Here is a 24,841-nt window from a genome sequence, read left to right as displayed (position 1 = left end):
CTTAATTGTGGGTATGGAGACAGGAAGGGAGCAGGCTATATCTCTGACCTTTAAGATAAGAGAAACTTCACTGTCTGGAGTTACAGAAGGAAACCCAGGGTTGGGTGTTGGGATTACAATTCAATTTGGGGATAATTTAACATGTATCTTGGCTTTTTCTTCGGAGGTGGGTGAGGAGTGAGGCCTTCAATTTATTATGCATAATGAGCCTATACCTGGATGCTCTCCATGCTGGGAACTCAATCTTTAGATCCAGTGATCTACTCACAGTACATCAGAGGGAAAGGAAAAATGTGTGGTTTGGGGATCAGGTTATCCAGCCTCTCTCAAGCCAGAGCACAGGCAGAAGCAAAGAAACAGAAGAAAACAAGAGCCCTGCCTCCCCCACTCCCTTCCCCAACCATCTTCCTGCAGGAGAGATCACTGCCTTCACTGTTTGCAGATTTCCTTCCCTCCCTGTGCAGGACTAAGGCTAGGGTTGCAACTGGAAGGAGCCCAGCCCCAAGGTCCAGTTTGCCCAAATTTATTAAAGAGATCACCATGCCTGTCTACATTTTCTTCCAACCCACTGATCTTAACCTCTGGAATTCATCCGGAAGGCAGTATGGTGGGGGTGGAGGGGTCAATGATGTGGAATTCCCATCGGCTTGGGCTATTTTGGGTCCTATTCCTATTTCTGCCATCATTTTTGTATAATCTTGGTGGAATCACTCCCTCTCAGCCTCTGTGACTTCTTATCATTCAGGGCATGGCTTACATTTCACTTGCTCAGGGAGGCCCTCCCACACCTAAATTGGCCCTCTCTGACCTCCATAGAACCACAGTGTTATAATCACACAGCAGGTAGGTATGTATGTGTATATATACACATGTGTATATGTATATATGTGTGTATATACACACACATGTGTATATGTAAGTATAGTAAGTGCATAGATAATTGTTTGCTTATTTGGTTTGTTTCTCCAAGAGATTCTAGGCTCCAGGAATGCCGAAAATGTGTGTTTTTGACCATTGCATCCTCAGATCCTGGCATGGGGCCTGGCACAAAGGAGGACACAGAAAATTCATTTAGTTAATGAATAAATGAATGAACGGCAGCTGACCCACGTGATCTCCCAGTTTCCTTCCAGCTGAAGAAGTTTATGAGGCTAAGGTTTCCCAGCAAGAAGACCTCTCCAGGACCTCTCCCAGAGCTCCTACTGGGGCAAGGTGGGGTGTAGGGCCGAGCCCCGGGCACTGGCAATTGTACACCGGGATTAGCGCAGGTCGGATGCCGGCTACGGCCCAGCCCCGCCTCCCGGCCATTCAGCCGGGGGCGGGGCCAGGCCGCCTCCAGCGGGTGGCATTCGGGGCGTCCACAGTACCCAGGGTGGCGAGTGGGCGGGTTCGAACGCGAGTCAATGGAAGGGCGGGGCCAGAACGCCCCCAGTCTCTCCGCTGCCTGGTGCAGGGGGCGGGGCCCCAAGCCCTCAGGTTCCCCACGTGGGGGCCTGGGCCGAGCCGTCGCCTAGCAACGCCCCGCCCCGCCCCCTGGCCCGCCGCGGGCGCCTGCCCCCAGCATGGCCTGGCGAGGCTGGCCTGCGTCGTGGCTGTGGGTCGCCAGCTGCGGGCTGCTGCTCCTAGTCTTCGTCCTGCTCTTGAGCCCCCGCAGCTGCCGAGCGCGGCGGACCCTCCGCGGCCTGTTCATGGCGCGTAGCAAGCGGCTGCTCTTCCGAATCGGGTTCGTGCCGGGCTCCGGCGGGCTGCGGGCTGCGGGGATCGGGAAAGCTGGCGCGCTGGAAAAGGGACTAGAGGAGGGGTGCTGGGGGAGGGCTTAGGGGTTCTGACAGGTCTAGGGCTGGGGGATCCAGGGCCGGAGCTAAGAACGATCGAAGAGGCAGGCTAGAGAAGCTGATTTTTTTTTTGGGGGGGGGGCGTGGACTGACGAAGCGAAGAAATTTGGGGTGGGTGGAAAATTGGGTTGGGCTGGGGAAAGCAGTTTGCTGGGGGGAGCAAGTCAGGGTAGCCGGAGAAGAGGGCTTTGAGAGGACCTCTAGAGAAAAGAGCCAGATGAGGGGTTGGAGACAAGGGAGCTGGAAAAAGAACAGGTGCAGGATACCGGGCTCCCCCCACCCCCCCAGTTCCTCCGGTGGGCAGGTGCTGGAGAGAAGGAATGTCAGGCCGCTGAGTCTCACCTGAAACCGCTAACTCTTTCCGTGTGTCCCTGGTCCTTTCCCCTCAGCTTCCCACCACTCAATGCAAGCATTTCTGTCCCAAGCGGGATTCCCCACTCCCCACTCTGTAGGTCAGTCTGTCCCTTTCCTTCGACATCCCTGTCTCCCCCGCCACCCTTGTCATAAGCCCCAGGCTGTGAAATCCGACCCTAATCACTCAGCCTGACTTGTTGAAGGTTCACTGACCTCCAATGACTTTTTCCTTTCTGACCCCCACCCCTTACCCCAGTCCTCACTCGTCCCTTACCCCTACTTCTCCTGACAGGACAGAGTAAGGATGGTAACCATCCCTGTTCTGCCTTATAGGCAGTAAGAGTCAGGGAAGGAGCTACGAGAAGGCTTCCTAGGGTCTCCATCCCCTTCCCAGGACCAGCAGGGCCAAGGGGCAGGCCCTCAGGCCACGCTTGAAGGACAATGATGTTAGTCTGGGAACTGTGGGAGCCCTGGCCCAAGGCCAGGTTCAGGCGAGGGCCGAAGCTGGGGAATTTCCTGTTTCAGAGAAGAGGTTGTATAATTCACCCCTCTTCTCGTGATCACCCCAGATAGCTCAGAAACTTTATCCCTAGGATTATCCTCACTCAGTCTAAGACACAGAGATGTAAGGGTCCAGTGGGGGAAAAAACTGAAAAAACAAGGGTGAGGAGGAATCCTGTGTGTGTGCCTTACAGGGGCATTCACATCTCTAATAACCCACACAATGGTCACATTCTCAATAATGCTCCAGCTAAGTCACCATTGCTCTGCAAACAGCATTAAAATAATAAGATTCACAAATATTTAAATATCTCCATATGTGAGATTAAAAAAATATATTGCTCCTCACAAAATTTCTGAGAATTGTACAGCTCTATTGGGGAAAGATTTTTAAATCTACTTCTAGCTTTCAGCATCAATAATGTTGAAGTCATACAAAGAGCCTGAGGAAGTGAAACAGTTTCCACAAGGGACTGGATCAGAAGTCCTGTGATCAAAATTTCCAAGATTGCCACCTCAGAATCCGGAAGGATTGGGTATTCCTAGAACTTGGGATCTGGGTGTTTCCAAATCCTCAAACCTGGAATTGTCTGAGAGCTTCTCAGGAATTCAGTAACCCATGATCTTTCCTGTGACTGGATTTCAAGGTTGCCTTGGAATCAGCTCCCCAAATTTGCAGAGCAGGAGGGCGTGCCTGGAATCAGAGTCCCAGATCCTGCCTATCCAGGATCTGGGAAACAATCAGTCCAGTCCCTCAGGGGAGAGGCTGCTGGCTGCTGGGAGGGACTGGGGGTGTCAGCAGGAAACAGCCTGAGGGAAATGGTCAGGTGTTGATGCTGTGAGGGTGCCTCCAGGAAGGATGGAGAGGGAGGGGGCCGGGATGGGGCAGGACATGAGGGGAGGGGCGGAGCACATGGACACACTCCACCCTGAATGTGTGGCTGAGAGGACCACAAGTAGAGGGCTTTACTAGGGGGCTGGAAAATCGACAGCGGAGATGGGAAGCGGTACTGGGAGAGGAGTCCTTGTTGATGTTATCAGTAATAACAGTACTGACTGGTATCTGACAGTGTTATAAAGGGCTTTCTTCAAACATAACCACCATTGTCTTGGGATGGGGATAACTGGGCACAGCAGAGGGTCGATCTGAGCTAACCTGAGGTGGACACATGCATTCAAGACTCTGCAGGGCCTGGGAGGCAATGTGTAGTAGTTAAGCACATAGCATTGGGGTCAGATAAATCTGCTTTTGAATTGAATCCCAGCTTTATTGCTCAGTAGCCGTGTGACCGGAGAAGGCAATGGCACCCCACTCCAGTACTCTTGCTTGGAAAATCCCATGGATGGAGGAGCCTGGTAGGCTGCGGTCCATGGGGTCACTAAGAGTCGGACACGACTGAGCGACTTCACTGTCACTTTTCACTTTCACGCATTGGAGAAGGAAATGGCAACCCACTCCAGTGTTCTTGCCTGGAGACTCCCAGGGGTGGGGGAGCCTGGTGGGCTGCCATCTATGGGGTCGCACAGAGTCGAACACAACTGAAGTGACTTAGCAGCAGCAGCAGCCATGTGACCTTGGACAAATAATTCAGCCTCTCTGTGCCTCAGTTGTTGGCATCTGTAAAATGGGCCTGGTGATACTGCCTACCTCAGAGGGCTCCTGTGGGGATCAAATGAAATTGTACACAGGGTCTGGCTTGTAGTAAGTGCTCAGTAAATGTTAACAATTATTCTGTCTATAGTATGGGGGATGTGGGGAGGGAAGATGCATGGCATTAGGACAGCTGTGGCTCCTTCTGGAGCTTCCTTTTTTTTGGGGGGCCACACCATGTGGTATATGGGATCTTAGTTCTCTGAGCAGGGCTCAAACCCATGCCCCCTGCAGTGGAGGCACAGTCTTAATCACTGGGCCACTGGGGAAGTCCCTCAACTTCTTTTTTTCCTTAAGCTTCCTTACATGCTTTTTCCCAGGTGGCTCAGTGGTGAAGAATCCACCTGCCAACGCAGAAGATGCAGGTTTGATCCTTGGGTCGGGAAGATCCCCTAGAGGAGGAAATGGCAACCCACTCCAGGATTCTTCCCCAGATAATCCCATGGAGAGAGGAGCCTGGTAGGCTACAGTCCATGGGGTCCCAAAGAGTCGGATACAATTGAGTGACTGAGCACACGCACACATGCTTCTATTGTCTTCCAAGTGTATCCTGCTCACTTACTCTCAGGAAATCCCACATCCCTTCATTCATTCAGTGACCCCCGCCCCCCCTTACTGCCCTGGATCAAGATTGCGGGATCACTGAAAGGAGCTGTTCTCAAGGAGTCGGTGAGAGGAACAAGGACCCTAACTGGCCAGAGGCACAGGGCATGATAGGTTCCCCAAGAGTGACGGGGTGTGCCTGGGGAGGCTGGGATTGGGAGTGTGTGCTCCCTTCTGTGTGCCCCCTGCCTCATGCCTCAGTTTCCCTTTTGCCCCTTTGCCTTCTCAGTGGCTGTTGAGGAGGTTTGCTTAGAGAACAGGACCCTGAACAGGGCCTGTCTGCAGAGGGAGCAGTGAATGGGGAATTAGGCTGGGTTCCTGCGTGCAGGGCTGGGAACCATCTTTCAGAGCTGAGAAAGTGGAAGGCAGCCAGCCTCTGAAAATGGACAGTCCAACAGACAAAACTCTCCCATCCTCCCTGACCAAGTCCCCTCTTCATTCCGAGGCATAGAGGATCTTTCTTGAATCTCCTGACCCAAGTGAAACCAACTGTCCCAGGACAAACCTTGCTTGCTCCACTTTTGCAAGAGAAAAGCCCTTCTCTGGGGCCAGTGAGGACCAATGGCTTGATTTCAAAGAGGGGGCAGGAGTCCTGAGCTGAGGACCCTAGAGTGCATGGCCCACCTGCTTGTAGCCAGAGTAAAGACCACACAGAGGCAGTGGGCTGGGCCTTCAGGAGGGAAGCAGGGTGCGTCCTTTTCTTTTCTGCAGGCCTTGGAACCCTGGAGAGCCACAGCACCAGCACCCACAGAGGCTCCTCTGCTGCGTGTCCCAGTAGGTTGCCCTTCCCCAGGCCATGCTGCCCACAGAACGGAGTCCACACCCCCCACCCAGGCCTTTGGGGCCCTCCCGCACCCTCTCCAGAGCTGCACAATCCCGTCTTCCCCAGGCCCTATGCTCTTGTTGTACTTCTCTCTGGGGTCTACCAGACCTTCCTCCCTACATCAAATATTACTTCCTCAAAGCATGCACCAAATCTGAACACTCACCCCACTTCCACTGCTACGACCCTGGGCCAACCCCTGGTCGCCTCTCACCTGATCTCCTAAATTGACAGCTCCCTTCAGCCTTTGTACACACAAGAGCACTCTTAGCAAGGCAACCAGAATCAAACCCTTAAGATTTAAGTCAGAAATGTGCAACTCCTCTGCTTAGAACCCTCCAGAATGGCTCCAAGGTCCAGAGGGACCTACCTACCCCCAACCTCATTGTTTTTGCTGGTTTTTTGTGTGCCCTTCACCTTGCTCATTGGATTTCAGCCACAGGCCACTTTGCTGTTCCTCAAGCACTCTGAGACAGTCTAACCTCCAAGCTCTTTTGTCTCTGTTCTCTCTCACGAGACCCCTCTTCCTCCAGATGGCCACATGGCTGTGCCTGGCTTCCTTCAGGTCTCTGCTCAAATTTCACTGTATTAAGAGGCCTACCCTGACCCCCCTGCGTAAAAATAGCAGGGCCCTGACGCCTGCAGTCTTACACATCACAGTGTGCTCGCGTGCGTGCTCGGTTGCTCAGTCACGTCCAACTCTTTGCAACCCCATGGACTGCAGCCTGCCGTCTCCTCTCTCCGTGGGATTCTCCAGGCAAGAACACTGGAGTGGGTTGCCATGCCCTCCTCCAGGGGATCTTCCCGACCCAGGGATTGAACCTGGGTCTCCTGCGTTTCCTGCGTTAGGGGGCAGATTCTTTACCTCTGAACCAGCGGGAAGCCCATTCTCCACAGTACATATCACCACATGACATCCTGCATATGGACTTGCCTATTGTTTACTGGCTTTCTCCCTCAACCAGGATATGAGCCATGTGAGGGAAGAAACTTCTTTCACTACTGTACCCCAACTTCCAGAACAGTAGCTGGCACAGAGTTGGCCCTCATTAAAGGGCTTTGGAATTAATAAAAAGCTTGGCCCAAATGCTCTCTCCTCCACAACACTTGTCCAGCCTCTCCAGTCAAAATTCATCTCTGCCTCCAGACTGACCCCTGGCACTGTCTCTCCTCCTAGAGCTTTCATTGTGTATTCTTGCCTGTTCCTGCATCAGGTGCTCATGGGTGTGATTTCCTCGCTGGACTTCCACAGACCAAGCCTGGGGAACAGGGCTGAATCAAGAGGGCCTGGGATTGGGGTGAGGAGGGGAAGGATGGAGGCGGGAGGGAGGGCCAAGAAACAGACCCACACCAAACAAAACCCTAGGGCCTTGGTTGGGCAGGTGGCCTGGGATTTCAGGCAAGGAGACACAAATAGTCCATGCCTCCTGCCCAGGACTTAGATTTGACTGTGCCTTTGGGCCTCCCGGGGAGCCCTCAGGAGCCGCTCCTCCTCCCCCTGGGAAAGACGCTGAAGACTGGAGAGATCTGCAAAGTCAGCAGAGGACCGAGCCAGATGAGGGGATGGGTATGGAGACAGGGCCTCTGGTCTCCCGGTCAGGCCTGTCTCTTGACCTGTTGCAGGCACTGCCCCTCTCCTGGTCATGGGGAAGTTGTCCCCCGACCCCTCAAGGCCTTGCTGGCAGCTTCAGGAAACTCTTGGCCCTCTAGGGCCTTTTTCGCTGTCTCGTTATCTTCTTCAGTTTCCTCAATTTGGGGAAAGCACAAAACATCTCGTGCCTCAGTTTGTTCCCGAGGGGCCTCCGAGCAGGCAGTGCCCCAGCAGGACTCTGCGCCCTGGTGGCAGTCCAGGTCCCGAGGCCCTCAGACTGGCATTTCCGGTTTGCTTTCATAAAGATTGCCTGTCGCTGGTCAGATGAAAAGCCTGGGGAAAGCTGGGTCCCGGGTGGAGGCGGGTAGGGGAGGCAGGCAGGAGAGGAGAAGCCAAAAGCACCCCCTGACCAGAGTCCTCTCAGCCTGAGCTTGTTGTCCAGCTGATAGAGTCTGGGGCCAGGGCCCAGCTGGGACAGGCAGCCCCCAGGCCTGTCTCAGGGCTGCCCAGGATGGCGAGACTGCTCGCGGGAGGAGGGGGGAGAAGAAGAGCTTCATTGTGTGTTCTCCACCGTGAGCCAAGAGGAGGGGGTGGGGGAGGGCTGTGTGTCACTGTCCCCAGCTGTCCCATGGGGCCTCCCATGGGGCCAGAGGCTCAAATTCAGATACCAGAGAAGCCACGCTCTGGTTCAGTGAGGCGAGGAGTGAAAGGTATGCCTGTGGCCCCCCGACTGGGGATGGCAGGTGCTTCATCCTGCAGCCCAGTGACACACCCCAGGGGGAGGGCCCCTCAGGCTCCTGCAAGGCTGCCCCAGGCCGGCTGCCCCCACCCCAGCCCCACCCGGTAGAGTGGTTTTTCTGTCTCCCACCTGGGTCCCAGAGGACCAATTAAGAAACTTGCTTTTCTTTTTGGTGAGGTGATGATGGGTAGTTCCAGGCCCCAGAACTGCTGAATCAGAGTGCTGGAGTGGGTGGTAAACAGAAGAAGAAAAGGTCAGCATCTTTGGGTTTCGCCAGCACCCCCAGATCATACTGATGCATTCCGGCACATTCTCATGCTGCAGGGAGTTTGAATCCCACATCAGGCCCTGCAGAGGTCCATGTCATTGTGTAAGTCACCTGAACTTTCTGGACTCAGCTGCTCATTCAGAGAGGAAGAGCACTTGGTTTTACAGAGCAGGAAACTGAGGCTTGGGGAGTGAGTTTCTGCTTCTTACCTCGGGCAACAGAAGAAAGGGAGCTGTGAGCCCCATTACAGGGGATGGCGACATCCCAGCGAGATGCGGGGCTAAGAGATGGGAGGCAGGTTCTTCCCAGGGACTCATTCACTTTCATGTTTTCCCATCTTTTTTTCCTAAATTCTCTTGTCCATCTGGCTTGCACTGCTCCCAGTGGAACCATCCACCCTGTCATGGTTCAGGGCAGAGAGTGGCAGAGCCTAGACTGAAAGAGGTCTCCAGGATTCTCCACTCAAGGCACCTTCTCCTGAGAGCTGCTGGGGTCTCTGACCCTCTGCAGTCCTCAGGAAAACTGCACATGTGAGGAGGTGGTCTGGGGAGAGAGTTCACAGGGTTCAAAGGTTTGTGTCTCATAGAGACTGAAACTAGTGCTCCAGGAGGTTCCAGAGGCCAGATGCCGAGCTGTGTCTGGAACACTGTAATTACCCCGACAAATGTGTTTTCCCAGCAAAGGCCCTCAAAGGAATTGGGTCTGACCCCAAATAGTTCAGGCCCACTCATCTCATCCTACCTGCTTATTAGGGGTTTGCAACGGTTAAGAGTGTGAACTCCAGGGACTTTCCTGGCCATCCAGTGATTAAAACTCTGTGCTTCCACTGCAGGGGTCATGGGTTTGATCCCTGGTCAGGGAACCATAAACCATAAAAAAAAAAAAAAAGTGTGGACTCCCGGGTCAGGGTGTCGGGGGTGAATCTCTGCCCAACCGCTCACTGCTCTGTGATCTTGAGCAAATCCCTTTCCACCTCTCTGGGCCTTGTCTGTAAAATGGAGGAAATAATGATACCTGATTCGGGGTTGCTTGGAGGATGACAGGAGATAACTGATGGGAGGCATTGAGCCCACTGGTAGGGTCTGGGAAAGCTGAGGAAAAGGTCATTCTTATTAAAGATGAGGCCAGTGGGCTCTGGAGAGATGCTTTAACCTGTGGGGCAAAGCCAAGACTTCGGACCCCGTCTTCAGACCCCCTTTCCTCCGCTCCGCCATCTCCTCCACTTTAGAGGCCCTGGGTCCAGACCCCAGGCTGGGGACGTTGGGATTTTGTGCCCCAGTGACACAGCCTCACCCAGGCCCTTGGGTCTAGATGACCTGCTTATCAGAGCACCCTGCTCCACCTTGTGGGTCTTGCCAAAGAGGGCAGGGACTTGGAAGTGGGTGGGTGAGGTGGGAAGGGAAGAACCAGGACAGGGATGGCTGTAACTCGGGCCTCCGATGCCCTCACTGGGCATCACAGCCTGGCCTGGGGCCAGTTGGGTGGAGCCGCAGTCAGTGCTGACAATCCACTTTCTCTGCCCATCACTTTTATACTCAGGTGCCTGGCCCTGTGCTGCCTTTCCTGCTCATTCAGCCAGCATTTTGTGAGTCCCGGTTCTGTGCTGGGCCAGTGCTGGGGGGTGTTGCAGAGGAGCCATGAGAAACAGGTTGGTGACCGCCCGCCCCCTGCATGGCACTGATTAGGGCACCAGGTAGAAGTTGATAAGGCCCAGCCGCTGCCCCGGGGCTCAGCTGCTCTTGAGCGCCCCAAATGGAACAGGGGAAGGTGGCGTTCTGCCGGGATAATCAGGCCCTGGGGTTTAGCCCAGCCCTGAAAGATGCTTATATCTGTGTGTGTTAGTCGCTCAGTCGTGTCCAACTCTTGGTGACTGCATGGACTGTAGCCCCCCAGGCACCCCTGTTCATGGGATTTCCCAGGCAAGAATACTGGAGTGGGGTGTCATTCCCTTCTCCAGGGGATTTTCCCAATCCAGGGATTGAACCTGGGTCTCCTGCTTGGCAGGCAGATTGTTTACCATCTGAGCCATCAAGGAAGTGGTGAAGGAGGCTTGGGGTTCCTGCATGGTGTGATTAGGAACTGGATAGGGTTCCAGTAAGTTAGAAAGGCCTGGAGGATATTTCAGGCTGAGACCTGTGGGAGCCAGGCAGGACTGTAGTTCTGAAATTTTAATGAGCTATTTCAGGCATTCAGAAGACAGATAAAATAACAATCCTCCCAGCGTAAGAAAGACAATGTTACAGACACCTCCCCAGCCCACCTTCCCCCTCTCCCAGAGGAAACCCTACTAACGTGCATGCTGACCATGCCCTCCTCTCGGCTGCCTTTATTCTTTTACTATTTAAGTCTGCATACCAATGATGGTTTTGCTTGCTTTGGCCTCTTTTTTCATCTCCTAGCCACACCACGTGACATATGGGATCTTGGTTCCCTGACCAGGGATTGACCTGCACCCACTCTTTTGAAAGTGCAGTGTCTTAACCACTAGACCACCAGGGAAGTCCTTCTTTGGCATTTTAGGGAAATATCGTCAGGTTGTCTGTTTTCTGTGGCCTGTCGGTTAGCTCAGTGTTACGTTTGAGCTCTGTGCAGGCTGAGAGCTGGTACCCTAAATCATTCAGTCCCCTGACTGGGTAGTTTTCCGTGGTCGGAATATGTCACTACTTATTTGTCCATTGTGCTGTTGATGGACATTTGGGGATGTCCACTTGTTCACTCTTGGGACATGGGGTTTCCACAGGGCCATGTTGGGGAGGGTACAGAGACTTGCCTCCTCCTGGTCCACAGAGGGCCTGCCTGGGGGTTGGACACTCTCCTGCCAGCCCTGGGAAGCCACTGAAGGCTGTTGAGCAAGAACAGGATGCAGTCAAAAGTGGTGCTTTGGGAGCATGAGCATCTGCCAGTAGTTTGCAGTTTGGTTCAGTAAGTCAGAGAGCTGAATAGAGGAGCTTTCGTTAGGGCCTCGCCAACAGTTTCTCTTTGCAGGGGTGAACCCATGAAGGGAAATGAGAAGTGGAGAGGAATTCTGTCTGAGTCACCGGGGAAAGGGTTAAATGGATGCTTGAGTTGTGAAACTGGGAGGGTGACTGGGCCTCTCCCAGAAAGAGAGGCAGCAAGAGGAAGAGCTGACAGGCACGGTTATAGACCCTGGTGACGCAGCCAGCCCGCCAGTGGAGGGAGAACCGAGCCCAGGGACTGGAGAGAAGCACGAGGAATTCTTTGTCTGCAAAGAACCAGGCCCCATGCAACTCGGCCCTCGGGCTCCTCCCCGCTGCTCTGTGCAGCGATCCAGACCTCAGGGCCACAGGGGCCACCCTGGCCAGCACAGATCTTGGGTCTGACAGCCACCGCCCCCCCACAACCTTTCTCCATCTGCAACACCCTCTCTAGTGTAGGCCCTCGTCGTGTCCCTCACTGCGTGACTCGGTTCCCCGGCCCCCTTCCCCTCCACTCCCGTTCAGTTCATTCTACCCTCTGCACAGCAGCTGAGCAAGCTCTTAAAAAGGAAGTTAGAACATACGCTTCCGCACTTTCAAACCCACCAGCAGTTTTCCACCCTCTCTCCATGGCCTGACCCCTGCGCACCTCGCTGACCCTTTCTCTGCCTAGAGACTTCGCGGCCTCTTGGCAGCTCCTTGAGTGTGCCCCACTTGTGCCTGTTTAGGGGTGTTGGTGCTGCGCCCCCCACAGTCAGTCAGCACTGCTGGCTCCCCCATCTGTCCAACTTGCTTAAGGGTCGTGCTCAGAGAGGGGGCCTTCCCCGACCACCTGGTCTGCCGTGAAACCATCTTCCTTTCCCACCACAGTTCACCGCCTGCTTGTTGACTGTTTTGTTTTCCGGTTCAGTGTCTGTTGGCTGCTCCTCTCATTATGTTGGCAGGGAGCCATCTGCCTTGTTCTCTCCCTTCTGTACCCGGTCCAGCACGTGCAGTAAATATTTGCTGGTTAAAGCCAGTGGAAGAGCAGGGCCTTGTTTATTGCAGCTTCTTACTGCATAGTCCCTGCCCTTGTACATCTTGATCTTTGTTGGAGGACAAAGTACGTGTACTAAGTATCCAATAAGGGAAGACGGGGAGTGTTTTCCAGTCCCTCCCAGATTGTGCACGGCCTTGTTCTAGAAGCTGCGAAGGGTGTCCAGCTGAATTTGGGGAGGAAACAGCAGTTGCTAAACACCTTCCACCCTTCAGGCCCTGGAGAATGTTAACATTTGTCATCTTGTTTTATGTCACTTAATCCTTACATAGTCCTGCAGGGGTAAGTCGTGGTATCACCATTTTATAGATGAGAAGTCTGATCTGTGAGACCATTGACTATCCCAAGGTCTCAGACCAAGGACGGCCCAAGCTGTGATGAGAACCCAGAGCTTACTGTTGTCAGAGGTCCTGCACTTCCTGTAAGCCTAAATAGGAAGAAATGAAGTCAGGAACAGGGCCTAGATGCCAGGTGGTGTCCGGGCACAGAGGCAAGGGTGGTTTTCTTTTCTTCATTATTTAAAAATTTTTCATTTTGAAATCATCTCAGATTTGCAAAATTTGTGCAAAGAATTCCCATATACCCCCTCTGTCAGTTCCCCCAAATGTTAACATCTTCCATAACCATGGTACAGTCATCAAAACCAAGAAATTAACATCCATCCAAACCATTACCACTCTCCAGACTTCAGTGAAATTCCGTGTATTGTCTCCCCAACATTCCTTTTCTGATCTGCAGTCCAATCCAGGATATTTAGATTGATCCAACCAGTCCCATCTGTGCTATGCTGATTGTTTGTTGTCCCAAGGGCACAGCAGGGAGAAAGGCAAGAATCAGCAGCTCCTGCCAGCACTCACCTGGTCTTGGTGTGCCTTCCCCAGATTCTCACACGTCCTGTCCTCTTTCCTTCCTGGAAATGTCACCTCCTCAAAGAGGCCTTCCGTGACTGACCATCAGATCTAGAATAGCAGCTCTTGTCCTCATTCTCTGTCCTTTTGCCTTGTTTATTTTGTCATCTTCTCTTGACAGTGAAAGTGAAAATGAAAGTCACTCAGTCATCTCCGACTCTTTGTGACCCCATGGACTATACAGTCCATGGAATTCTCCAGGCCAGAATACTACAGTGGGTAGCCTTTCCCTTCTGCCAGGGGATCTTCCCAATCCAGGGTTCGAACCCAGGTCTCCTGCATTGCAGGCAGATTCTTTACCAGCTGAGCCACAAGGGAAGTCTAAGAATTCTGGAGCAGGTAGTCTCTCCCTTCTCCAGCGGATCTTCCCAACCCAGGAGTCGAACCAGGGTCTCCCACGTTGCAGGTGGATTCCTTACCAACTGGGCTATCAGGGAACAGTATGTTTATTTATTTATTTATTTGGCTGCCTCGGGTCTTAGTTGTGGTGCATGAGGTCTTCATTGCATCTTGTGGGATCTTTCACTGCGGTCGAGGACTCGGTTGTTGTGGCCTGTGGGCCTAGTTGCTCCATAGCATGTGGGATCTTAGTTCCCCAACCAGGGATCAAACCAGAGTCCCCTGCTCTGCAAGGCAGATTCTTAACCACTGGACCACAGGGAAGTCCCTTGACAGTATGTTTACTGTCCCTTCTGTCCCGCTGGAGTAGAAGCTGCAAGAAGGCCGGTACTCTGCCTTACCCGCTGTGTGCCCAGAGCGGGCAAATAGCAAGGCCTCACTAAATATTGTGGAATGAGTGAAAGTAGGAAATGTTCAAAATTAATTTTAAAGTAAAACAAAAACAGGGCCCATAAAAAACAGACATGAAGACTCCTAAAGGATGGTAGAACCCCTCCACAGCGCATCCAATTTCCCAACGGAAATAAGTGCCCAGGCACACACAACCGGGACAGCAGTGGTTCACCTTCAGCGAATCGTTACGGGAGCTGCTGCTGCTGCGTCGCGTCAGTCGTGTCCGACTCTGCGCGACCCCATAGACGGCAGCCCACCAAGTTCCCCCATCCCTGGGATTCTCCAGGCAAGAACACTGGAGTGGGTTGCCATTTCCCTCTCCAATGCATGAAAGTGAAAAGTGAAAGTGAAGTCGCTCAGTCGTGTCCGACTCTTAGCGACCCCATGGACCGCAGCCTACCAGGCTCCTCCGTCCATGGGATTTTCCAGGCAAGAGTACTGGAGTGGGGTGCCATTGCCTTCTCCGTGGAAACATGCTTGGTTTTGATCAAAGTGCTTGCAGACAGATCAGCTTGCCCTTCCCAAGGGGCCCTCCCCCTGCCCCTGCCCCCCACAGACACAGTAAACCTCTGTAGGGACTTGGGATCCTTCATCCAGCATCCCAACTTCAACTTTTCTGTCTCAGGCTTGATCAGCCAGAATCCAACCCCCATTACTGCCTGCCTTGCTGTGTAAACCTAAACACTGACCAAACCCACCCACAGCCCAGCCTGTCACTCTCCTGCGAGCCCAGGGCCCAAGACGGCTCATTCTTCACAGGGCCCAGTATAAAATGGCATTTGGAGCCTCTTGCTCAAAAAGCAAGAAAGAAGTGCCACATCTGATATGAAATTATGAAGCCTTTCCTTTGTTCTACAATCTCTCTCTCTTGACTTGCTGTGATGTTTTTAATTTGCTACTTAATATCCTTTGAGTAGGGGAATATTTAAAATGTTAATTATTAGCATGAATTGTGCCATTCATTATATATCATGCAATGTCAATTTTAAATACAAATATAAGAACACTTGGGGCTTCCCAGGTGGCTCAGTGGTAAATGAATCCACCTGCCAAGCAGGAGACGAGAGTTCAATCCCTGGGTCAGGAAGATCCCCTGAAGGAAATGGCTACCCACTCCAGTATTCTTGCCTGGGAAATCCCATGGACAGAGGAACCTGGCGGGCTACAGTCCACGGGATCGCAAAAGAGTTGGACATGGCTTAGCGGCTAAACAACACCAACAACAACAATAAGAACATTTAACTTATATGTGGGATCACTGAAACTACATAACTCACATTTTTTAGCTTGTACACAGATACGTGTTATGTTCTTACGAGAACAGTGGAAGTGTCGCAACAGACCTAACTCAGCTGTTTTTGTTTCATTTCTTGATACATAGCACATTCTACTAGCTCTCTCTGCCTTCAGCTTTCTGATGAATGAGGAAAAGCTGGAAGGAAAAGGACAGATCCATCGCCTCTTTTCCTTCCTTTCTGTAACAGCATCATTTGCAGCATTAATGGTGGGATTATACATAAGAAAGGATGTGGTAGGGTTCCTTGTGTCTCTTAGAACACCATTGCCTCTTGATGCATTTTAAGCAAATTCTTTTTTTTTATAAGATTTTTTTTTAAATGTGGATCATTTTAAAAGTCTTTATTGAGTTTGTTACAATATTGCTTCTATTTTGTGATTTGATATTTTGGCCATTAGGTGCATGGGATCTTTGCTTCCCAACCAGGAATCGAATTCACACCCCCTGCATTAGAAAGCAAAATCTTAAAAAAAAAAAAGAAAGCAAAATCTTAACCACTGGACCACCAGGGACATCCCACAAGCAAATTCTAGTTTGAACCCAAAGTGTGGCTCCCAGGTCAGCTAGTGCCCTCCAGCCCTTTACTCATAGAGGTACGCTCACCTGTCTTCTCCTTGGGTCTTGAATTCCCACACATAGAGGGTCCACCAGAATTCTATGCTCACGGCCATGGTGAACACGGTGTGTGTAGCAGGGTCAGGGCAGCAGGGACAGAGCAGACACATGTGATGTGACGTGATGATATGTGCATCACCTCTGCTCACGTGCGTGTTCCGTTGTCCCATCAGACTTCACTTACAAGACACAAGTTCAAAGAGAAAATCACTAAGGATTTCAGGATGGTGACAGCAGAGCGTCATGCCAAGTGTGGGGCCCTATGTGACTGCCGGGTTGCACATCTGTGAAGCCGCCCTGTGTGCTAGCATCCTGTGTTGGGGGACTCTGTCACTCACGAGTCCCCTCTGTTCCATGTGCCCCCTCTTCACTGTGTAGCCTGGAATGTGGCAGGTGGAGGGAGGGAGTGTGGTCAAACCATGCAGCCTCACTTCTGCCGGCTTCCTCCACCAAAGAGCCAAGCAGAGCTTTCTACAGTTTCCCTAAGTGAACCCTGCTGTCTGCTGCTTCTGGGCCTGGGCCTTTTGTTTCCTCTACCCTAGTGGTTCTCAGCCTTGTGGTCCCTGGGCCAATAGCATCAACATCACCTGGAGCCTGTTAGAAATGCAGATTCCTGGGGCCCACTCAAACTGGCTGAGACTTAAAACGCTGGGATGGGGCTGAGGATTCTGGCCTTCAGTAGGTCCCACGCATGACTGCGATGCACCACTGCCCTGCCTGAAATAGGGTTCCCTCCTCCTTCCGGCTTCCTAACTCCTGTACTGCCTTCACTGAATAAAGCCCTCATCCTCAGATCTCTTCTGTGAATTCCTCAGTTCACATCTTGCCTGATGAGCTTTGAGCTCGGGGTGTGTCGGTTTCATTTTGCGTCTTGTCCTGAGTACTGAGCAAGGCAGACGGTCGGCACACGACAAACGGCGGTGGCGTTGCATTGACGCAGGGGGTGACCGAGGGCGTGGAGATGTGGGGCCTGGGCTGAGCACAGACGTCCCGCCCCGCAGGTACAGCCTGTACACCCGCACCTGGCTCGGGTACCTCTTCTACCGCCAGCAGCTGCGCAGGGCTCGGAATCGCTACCCCAAAGGCCACTCCAGAGCCCAGCCCCGCCTCTTCAATGGTGAGCTCTGGCCGCCCCAGGCCAGCAATTGCCCCCCAGGCTATGCCCACCCGCCCCCCACCCCTGCCTACCTACCCCATCTCTTTCCCCTAGTGGATGGGCTCCCTGCCCTGTCCCCCAACCCACATCTCTGTTCCCCAGGAGTGAAGGTGCTCCCCATCCCTGTCCTCGCGGACAACTACAGCTACCTCATCATCGACACCCAGGCCCGGCTGGCTGTGGCTGTGGACCCTTCCGACCCTCAGGCTGTACAGGTGAGGGGAGGACTAGGGCGGGGGGACCTGGGCTCACCCGGGGGACTGGCAGCTTCTCCTCGCTAGAGAGAGGCTGACCCTGCTCTCTGCCGGTGGGATGGGCCCCCTCCATGCGTACTCACACAGCGCACCCTGACCGCCGCAAACACACATGACCCACTGGGGACGGGCCAGTGTCCCGGGTGTTGCCGGGGGAGGAGGGGAGGACAGCAGTGGGAGAATCGGAGCTGGAGGGAAAGCGGTGCTCGCCCGGGGCTGTGGGTCTAGCCGGCTTCCTTTTCCTCTTCCTCTCTGTGGCCCCCTCTCTGGACCTTGCTTTTCTCGCCTCTGACTGTTGTGTTTAGGTCTCTTCATCATTCCCTCCATTTCTTAACGTCTCTGTGTGCGTGTACCTGTGTGTCCATCTGCTCCGCCAGTCTCCCTCCACCCTATGCCTGTGCTGGGGCTCAGGTGCCCCCCTTTATCCAACCGCCTCTTCCCCACCCCCTTCTCATTCTCTGGCTCCATCGCCTCCCTCTCCCCCATCTCTCCCTGCTCTCATCTCCACCCAGCATCCCGATCCCCAGTCTGACTGCCTCTTCTCTCCCCCAGGCTTCCATTGAAAAGGAAGGTGTTAACTTGGTTGCCATTCTCTGCACCCACAAACACTGGTAAGGGGCTGAGGTGGGAGGTCTGAGTGCAGATCATCTTCCCTTGGCCAGCCCTAGCCCCCCTGGGCTTTCTAGGACTGGGACCAGTGAGAACAGACTGGGCTGCGGGTCAGGGGTCAGGCTAGGGGGGCACCATCCTCATGAAGTCACCGGGGCACCAGCGATGGGAGGGAGAAGAGGAAGGGACGGTCTCCCCCTCTTCTACTTACCAGCCTCCTGAAGCACCAGAGGAGCGCAGAGCAGGCATTTATCTTTCTTTCCATGGGCATGTCTGCTGGGCATGGGCAAACCTTGTGATCTCTTTCATCCAGGGAGGTTATAGTCCCATGGGGACACAGCCCTGTGTGAAAGTGTACAAAGAATAACAACTGTGGCAGCCAGCATAGGGTTTGGGGGGCAGGGGCACCAAGTGAGTATGATCAGATCCATGTGGGGGAGTTAGAGGGCAGGGCGACAGCTTGAACAAAGGTCTGAAGCGGAGCGGATGGCTTGATTCAGTCCAGAAGCCAGGAGTCCCAGAGCTCAAAGCCCTGGAGAGGCTTGGGGAAGAAGGAGGCAGGGAGGCCCAGTACAGCTGCCCCTTAAAGCCCCTGCCTGCCTGTACCATCCCGCAGGGACCACAGTGGAGGGAACCGCGACCTCAGTCGGCGGCACCAGGACTGTCGGGTATATGGGAGCCCTCAGGACAGCATTCCCTACCTCACCCAGTAAGTCTGTGACCCGGGTGGGGGGATGGCCCTGCCCTTCACCCTCATCCTTCAGTTACGTGTTTCAGGGCTATCAGCAGTTGGATCTTTGCTGATGCCCTTCCTGGCCCTTCGAGGGCAGATCACAGCCCATCTGAAGCCTAGCACTGTCCACCCCCCAACTGACCCAGCCATACTCCCCCAAAGAGGAAGCAGGAGGGCTTGAATCTGAAGCCCTGGGCACTGAGGGGGCCCATCTCTCTCTGGTGGGGAAGCCCTGCTCCTGCACATCACCCATCCCCTTGGGCCTGGGCTGGGTGGGGGAGGGAGGACGAGCGTGGTCCAAGCTCTAGTGCCTTCTCTCCACTGTTGCCTCCCTCCTCAGTCCCCTGTGTCATCAAGATGTGGTTAGCGTGGGACGGCTTCAGATCCGGGCTCTGGCCACCCCGGGCCACACACAAGGCCATCTGGTCTACCTGCTGGACGGGGAGCCCTATGAGGGTCCCTCCTGCCTCTTCTCAGGGGATCTGCTCTTCCTCTCTGGCTGTGGTGAGTCCCCCAAAAGGGAAGAGGGGGGATCATGGATGAGAGGGAGGGAGAGAGGCTAGGGCTGGGGCCCGAGGACAGCCGCAGCCCTACGCAATGCACGGAAATGTTGGTTTCAGCACACACGTTGCCTCAGCAGTTGCTGCCACCCTTGTTACCTCGATTTTTCTTTCATATCCTCACGACGTCCCAAAGGGGATGGACAGAATGAGGTGAAGCCTATAACTGAGCACAGACCTCAAAGAGCATTTGTTTCCATTGGGTGGAGCCAGGTTCTCTGATACAGTGACTGATAAGACCAGTTACAAAAACCTGAGAACCCCTGAGTGACAGGGTGATCCTGTGGGTGGGGGATCACCGGTCCCAGGCTGCATGGAGTCCCAGAGGCAGCGCAGGCAAAGAATGAGGTGCTATGTGGAAAAGCGCAACTCTGCCTGGAGTGGGCCTGGGGCCACAGAACTCAGCCTGCGGGTTCCACACCCCTCTCCCACCATGTGTCAGTCTGTGCCCTCAGACGGGCCCAGCTAGGGCTGAATGTTTGGGTCCAGCTCCCAGGGGGAGGGAGGGAGTCATTGCCAGGTGAGTGGGCATGGCAGGGGCATGGGTGAGGGCTGGTGGCCAGCCCCAGCTATATGGGGGGTCCCCACTCCTCTCCATGGACCTCACAATGCTGTGTGGTCCTTGTTCCTCACACATACCCACTGACCCTACCAGGACGGACCTTTGAGGGTACTGCAGAGACCATGCTGAGCTCACTGGACACCGTGCTCGGGCTGGGGGATGACACTCTTCTGTGGCCTGGTGAGGTGCCCCTCCATCTCTTCCCAGCCCCTCACACACCCAGAGTCCCAGCTGACCCAGTTCCTGGCCAGAGGTGACCCAGCTCTACCTCCGGTGATTCCTGGGAGCCATCTCTAGCAGTGGGGGCAGACCCCCTTCTTTCTAGAGAACTGGTTGTGTAAGGCCTCTTATGTCAGCTGCCCCTGGCAGCCAGCCCACAGCCTCTGAGGAGCCCTGTAGGCCCCAGAGTGTCCCCGTGGGATGGCTGATTTCTCATAGCCAGAGTCTAAAACAGAAAATAGCCTTTGATTAATGAGGTGACTTAAATCCACTCTGCATGGATCATTACCTGCGTCCATCACACCCACACTGCACACCCATCATCCATATGCATGTACGTGGAATATCCATCCATCCATACATACGTGCTTGGGTACATTGCATATCCGTAGTTTCTAAAACACATCCGCTAATATCTCAGTCAATCCTCAGAACATGTATTCATCCATTCATTCCATTCAACAAATACATTGTTGAGCACCTAATGTGCACCAGGTCCCGATCCCAGCCTCAGGGACACATAACTGGTGGCGTTAGTGGCATTATTATTTTCCCCACTTGCCAAAGGAGAAAACATTGGCTCAGAGAGGTGCCATGACTTGACTGAGGTTGCACAGCTGGGCAGAACCAGCAGCGCTAGAATGCAGGTCTTCTGGCTCCAGGTCTGTGGTTCTGCCCCCCCCCCCCCCCCAATGCTTCTGCAGCATCACTCATGGCTGACTTGTGCCCATGTTTACAGAAGCGGCTCCTTGTGGTTGGGCTTTTTCTGGAAGCACTGTCCCTCCTCCTCAGTTGTTAGGTAACCATCGGCGTGGGGATGGGAGGACTTTTCCTGACCATAACCCATCTCACTCTGCCCCGTGTCTCGGCCCCCATGGCCATCCTTAGGCCACGAGTATGCAGAGGAGAACCTGGGCTTTGCAGGCGTGGTGGAGCCCGAGAACCTAGCCCGGGAGAGGAAGATGCAGTGGGTGCAGAGGCAGCGGATGGAACGCAAGAGCACGGTGCGGGGCTGGGGTCCAGGAGGGACCGAGGGCACTCCCCAGATGGATCCCATCTCTGCCGAGCCAGGCCCTGCAGGCCCCTCCCCAGAGCTCTGGCCTGTTTGGCACAAGGGCCTTCCAGTGAGAACGCCTGAACCCCAGGATGGGGCAGGGGGTGGGGAGGTTTTCCTGGTCAGGTCCGTTTTCCAGATCCTCCCCACCAAAGCCCGTGTCTCTCCTCCCACAGTGCCCGTCCACCCTGGGGGAGGAGCGCTCCTATAACCCGTTCCTAAGGACACACTGCCCGGTGCTGCAGGAGGCTCTGGGGCCAGGCCCTGGCCCCACAGGCGACGATGGCTGCTCCCGGGCCCAGCTCCTGGAGAGGCTCCGCCAGCTGAAGGACCTGCATAAGAGCAAGTGACCCCATCCCAGCCCGGCCCAGTCCACCCGCCGCAGTGGGGAGACCACCCATCATCACCCACACCACGCCATCCCTCTGTCTGCTACCACCCCGCCTCCATCGGCTCATCAGCGGGCACCACCCGGACACTGGTCAGGGGCAGAGGAGGGACAGGCGAGGAGACCCTGAGACCGAGAGGCCGGGTGACGGAAGGCTTGGGGACTCCACAGGGTGAGGCTGAGTCACTGAGGGCAGAGCTAACACTGGGAGTTAGCTCCCCCTGTTCCTGCCACAGCAGTGAGGACGCGGAGCCCTTGCTCTCACTGCAGCCTCTGAACTCAGGGCAGCAGGAGTCCCGAACAGGGTGAGTCCATCTCCCCCTTCCTCCCATCCACGGTGGGGAAAGAAACTCACTCCCCCAGACTGGCCTGAGGTCAGGTGCTTTGGAAAAGCAGTCACTCAGAGGGGCACCTGGGCTCTGGTTTTCTGAGCCTCTGCCCCTCCTCCCCCAGGCATTTTTGCACAAGAGCAAGGCACCCACAAGAGCAAGGCCACCCCCGCCCCCACAAAGGCATTTTTTTTAGACAGAGCCATTTCTGAGAAAGAGGAAAGGGCTGCAAGCCTGGCTGTGGACAATCTCTGCCTTGTGACTCCCCTGCAGCCTGGAAGCGGGAGAGTCCCGGTTGCCAAGGAAACCTGACCTCAGGCTAAGGAGACACCAGGAGGCTGGGACTGGAGGCCCACGGTCCTGTAGGTCACACATGCTCACTGCACAGCTGGCCTGGTCCTGCCTGCTGGCCTCTGCCCCTGCCCTGGGCCAGCAGGGCCCCTTCTTCCTGGGGGACCAGAGAGCCATTGTCCACCAGGTCCACTGTGGTTTTCTCATTGTGGCCCTTATTCTTAGACACTCCTGCTTCATCCTCAACCCTTGCCCCTTTCAGTTAGTAAAGCCATTCATCTGGCCTTTTGCAGTTGGCCAAGGACATCACCTTGTCATTTCTTATTTGGCCCTTGGCCCCATCCTGGCAGGAGCCGGGAGGTCTACACAGTAGAGAGCAGAAATCAGAAGTCCAGGAGTGGACAGCTCTCGAGTGAGTGGCAGCTTCTAGGACCCCTGGTCTGGGCCCTTCCCCTCTGCTCAGCCCTCCCTCAGCTCAGCTTCTCCTCTGGCCTTAGGTCCAGGTCCCTTTGGGGCCACAGTGAGGACAACAATGGTCCTCAAGCAGGCATACCTGGGGTCAGCCAGGAGCCTTCTCTTCCTGGGTGGAAGCCTTCCCTCAGGCTCTGCTCCCCACTGGGGAGCCCCCGAGATGCCCCTGCCCTCAGTTCCCCTCATCAGCCTGCCTCTGCCTCCCTCTCGGGCCACAGCCTCTGGTACCAGCTCTAGCAATACCACCAGAATAGTCAGAGTTCCCCGCCCTCCAGACCTGCAGTTCCTGCCTCTGTGCCTTCCCTCCTGCTGTTTCTTCAGAATGGAATGCCTTTCCCCTGCTCCTCCTGTAGAGTCTGCCTGGCAAACACCTAGTCATCTCACCAATCCCCCTCAAGGTCCCCCTCCTCCAGGAAGTCCCCCCTCCTCCTCCCATGCCCCTCTCCCTCCAGGCTACCTCTGCTCTTTGTCAACGCTTCTCTTGTGGCACTTATCACACTGTATTTTACTTGTTTACACGTTTGTCTCCCCCTTCTCGACTGTGAACCCTTCAGGGCATGGACTGTATCTTATGCATCTCTGTATTTTCGCGCCTAGCACGGTGCCTGGCACACAGTAGGCGCTCAATAAATGTTGAATGAATGAATGATTTAACCGAGGCTTGGTTCCTCAGTGGGCTTGTCTTTATTGCTGGTTCTGTTTTCCTCTCTGGGTTACAGTTCTTGCTTACTCAGAAGGACTGCACTTCTAGAACTCTGGGCAAAAACAAAGCTATAAATATATCCTTCCATGGCTCGTGAGAATTTGTTCAGGGCTTATGATTTGCTTACCTTGGTGTTTTCCAAAGCTTGAGATGCACAGATGCACCTCTAGCCGCAGGGGAAGTGGTTTTACATATGGTCACCACAGGGGAAGTGGTTTTACATATGGTCACCACCCAGCTGTGAATATGCTTCAAGGACAAGGCCTTGGCACTGACCCCTCTTTAAGGCCCTTTAAGGCCTCTGCAGTTAACAGCCGGACTCATCTGTTAATTGTTAAACAGGTCGGCTGTCAAGCCCTGAAGCTATCTTGAGTTGAACTTTAACAACATCATTTTGTGTTCCTTGTATTTATCCTCAGGGTCAATATTTTTGACAAGTGACACCAGTTTTCAATTCATGCAGGTGATTAAAGGTACAGGCATATCTCATTTTACTGTGCTTCACTTTAGGGTGCTTTTCTGATAATTGCATTTTTTTTTTACAAATTGAAGGTTTGTGACAACCCTGCATTGTCAGATGATGGTTAGTATTTTGATCAATAAAATCTTTTTAATTAATTATACTTTAAGGTATGTACCATTTTTTAGATATACTGCTGTTGCACACTTACTAGACTACAATATAGTGTTACATGGGCTTCCCTAGTGGCTCAGATGGTAAAGAATCCGCTTGCAATGAGGGAGACCTTTGTTCAGTCCCTGGGTTGGGAAGATTCCCCTGAAGGGAGGGCATGGCAAGCCACTCCAGTATTCTTTCCTGGAGAATCCCCATAGTCAGAGGAGCCTGGTGGGCCATAGTCCACGGGGTCACAAAGAGTCGGACACGACTAAGCGACTAAGCACAGCACATAGTGTTATAACTGTTACGTGCACTGGGAAAAACATTTTTTATGTGACTCTCTATTGCGACATTCATTTTATTTTGGTGGTCTAGAGCTGAATCTGCAATATCTCAGAGGTGTGCTTGCATTATTGAAACAGGACAATATGAAATAAAGGTGACACTTGGCTATAGCAGAATTCTTGAAGGTGACCTTGGTGTGGCTGAAGACTGGGAAACACTGGCTTAGCTCCACATTTCCTTGGGCCCAAGTCAGAGTTTTCCCACCCCTGGTAACAGCTCGGCCTCCCATCTTGGTGTCCCGCACCCCTGAGCCAAGGACCTTGGCACTGGCTCCCGACCCCATCCTGGCTCAGGGTGGCACCCGGATGGAATTGAAGGAAGAAGCAGTAGTCCTCACCTTCCTGAAGAAGGGTGAGTCTCTGCTCTGTAACTGTGTCTTGATGGGCCAAGCCCCAGGGCCAGGTCACTCTGGGTGTGCCCAGTTTGAGGGACAGATGGTGACGGTTCTCTAGGGCTTAGTGAAGCATTTTCCCACAGCCTTGGCCAATCCTCCCTCTGGGGCACCCGTCCTGAATGATGGCACGTGCTTCAACTGGAACCAGCACTGACCAGCAACAACTAGGACCTGCTCTTTCTCTGCAGAACAGCAACAGTGATAG

General features: G+C 53.9%; 1 protein-coding gene across 2 annotated transcripts; it reads left to right on the top strand.

Annotated features, from left to right (window-relative positions):
* Positions 1–1,538: 1,538 nt before the first annotated feature.
* LOC133060879 (probable hydrolase PNKD) lies at positions 1,539–23,229 on the top strand. Of its 2 annotated transcripts, none has more exons than XM_061148763.1 (9): positions 1,539–1,723; positions 16,951–17,066; positions 17,208–17,320; positions 17,912–17,970; positions 18,585–18,677; positions 19,042–19,205; positions 19,917–20,003; positions 20,931–21,046; positions 21,273–23,229. In XM_061148763.1, the coding sequence occupies exons 1-9, from the start codon at positions 1,563–1,565 to the stop codon at positions 21,444–21,446; spliced, it is 1,083 nt and encodes a 360-aa protein (XP_061004746.1). In that variant the 5' UTR covers positions 1,539–1,562; the 3' UTR covers positions 21,447–23,229. The 2 variants fall into 2 exon arrangements, with proteins under 2 accessions (XP_061004746.1, XP_061004747.1); XM_061148764.1 differs by lacking the exon at positions 1,539–1,723 and adding an exon at positions 9,901–10,013.
* The last annotated feature ends 1,612 nt before the right edge of the window (positions 23,230–24,841 follow it).

The sequence above is a fragment of the Dama dama genome, chromosome 8 (assembly GCF_033118175.1).
Source record: "Dama dama isolate Ldn47 chromosome 8, ASM3311817v1, whole genome shotgun sequence".
Lineage (NCBI taxonomy): Eukaryota > Metazoa > Chordata > Mammalia > Artiodactyla > Cervidae > Dama > Dama dama.
Note: the sequence above shows the minus strand (reverse complement) of the source record. Positions and strands in the feature narration are given on the sequence as shown.

What these genes read in the sequence shown, in the direction of transcription:
- LOC133060879 (XM_061148763.1), top strand. Translation starts at nt 1,563, where the DNA reads ATGGCCTGGCGAGGCTGGCCTGCGTCGTGGCTGTGGGTCGCCAGCTGC. An exon ending in GCTCTTCCTCTCTGGCTGTG is followed by an intron (nt 19,206 to 19,916) that starts GTGAGTCCCCCA and finishes TGACCCTACCAG; the next exon opens with GACGGACCTTTGAGGGTACT. An exon ending in TGACACTCTTCTGTGGCCTG is followed by an intron (nt 20,004 to 20,930) that starts GTGAGGTGCCCC and finishes GGCCATCCTTAG; the next exon opens with GCCACGAGTATGCAGAGGAG.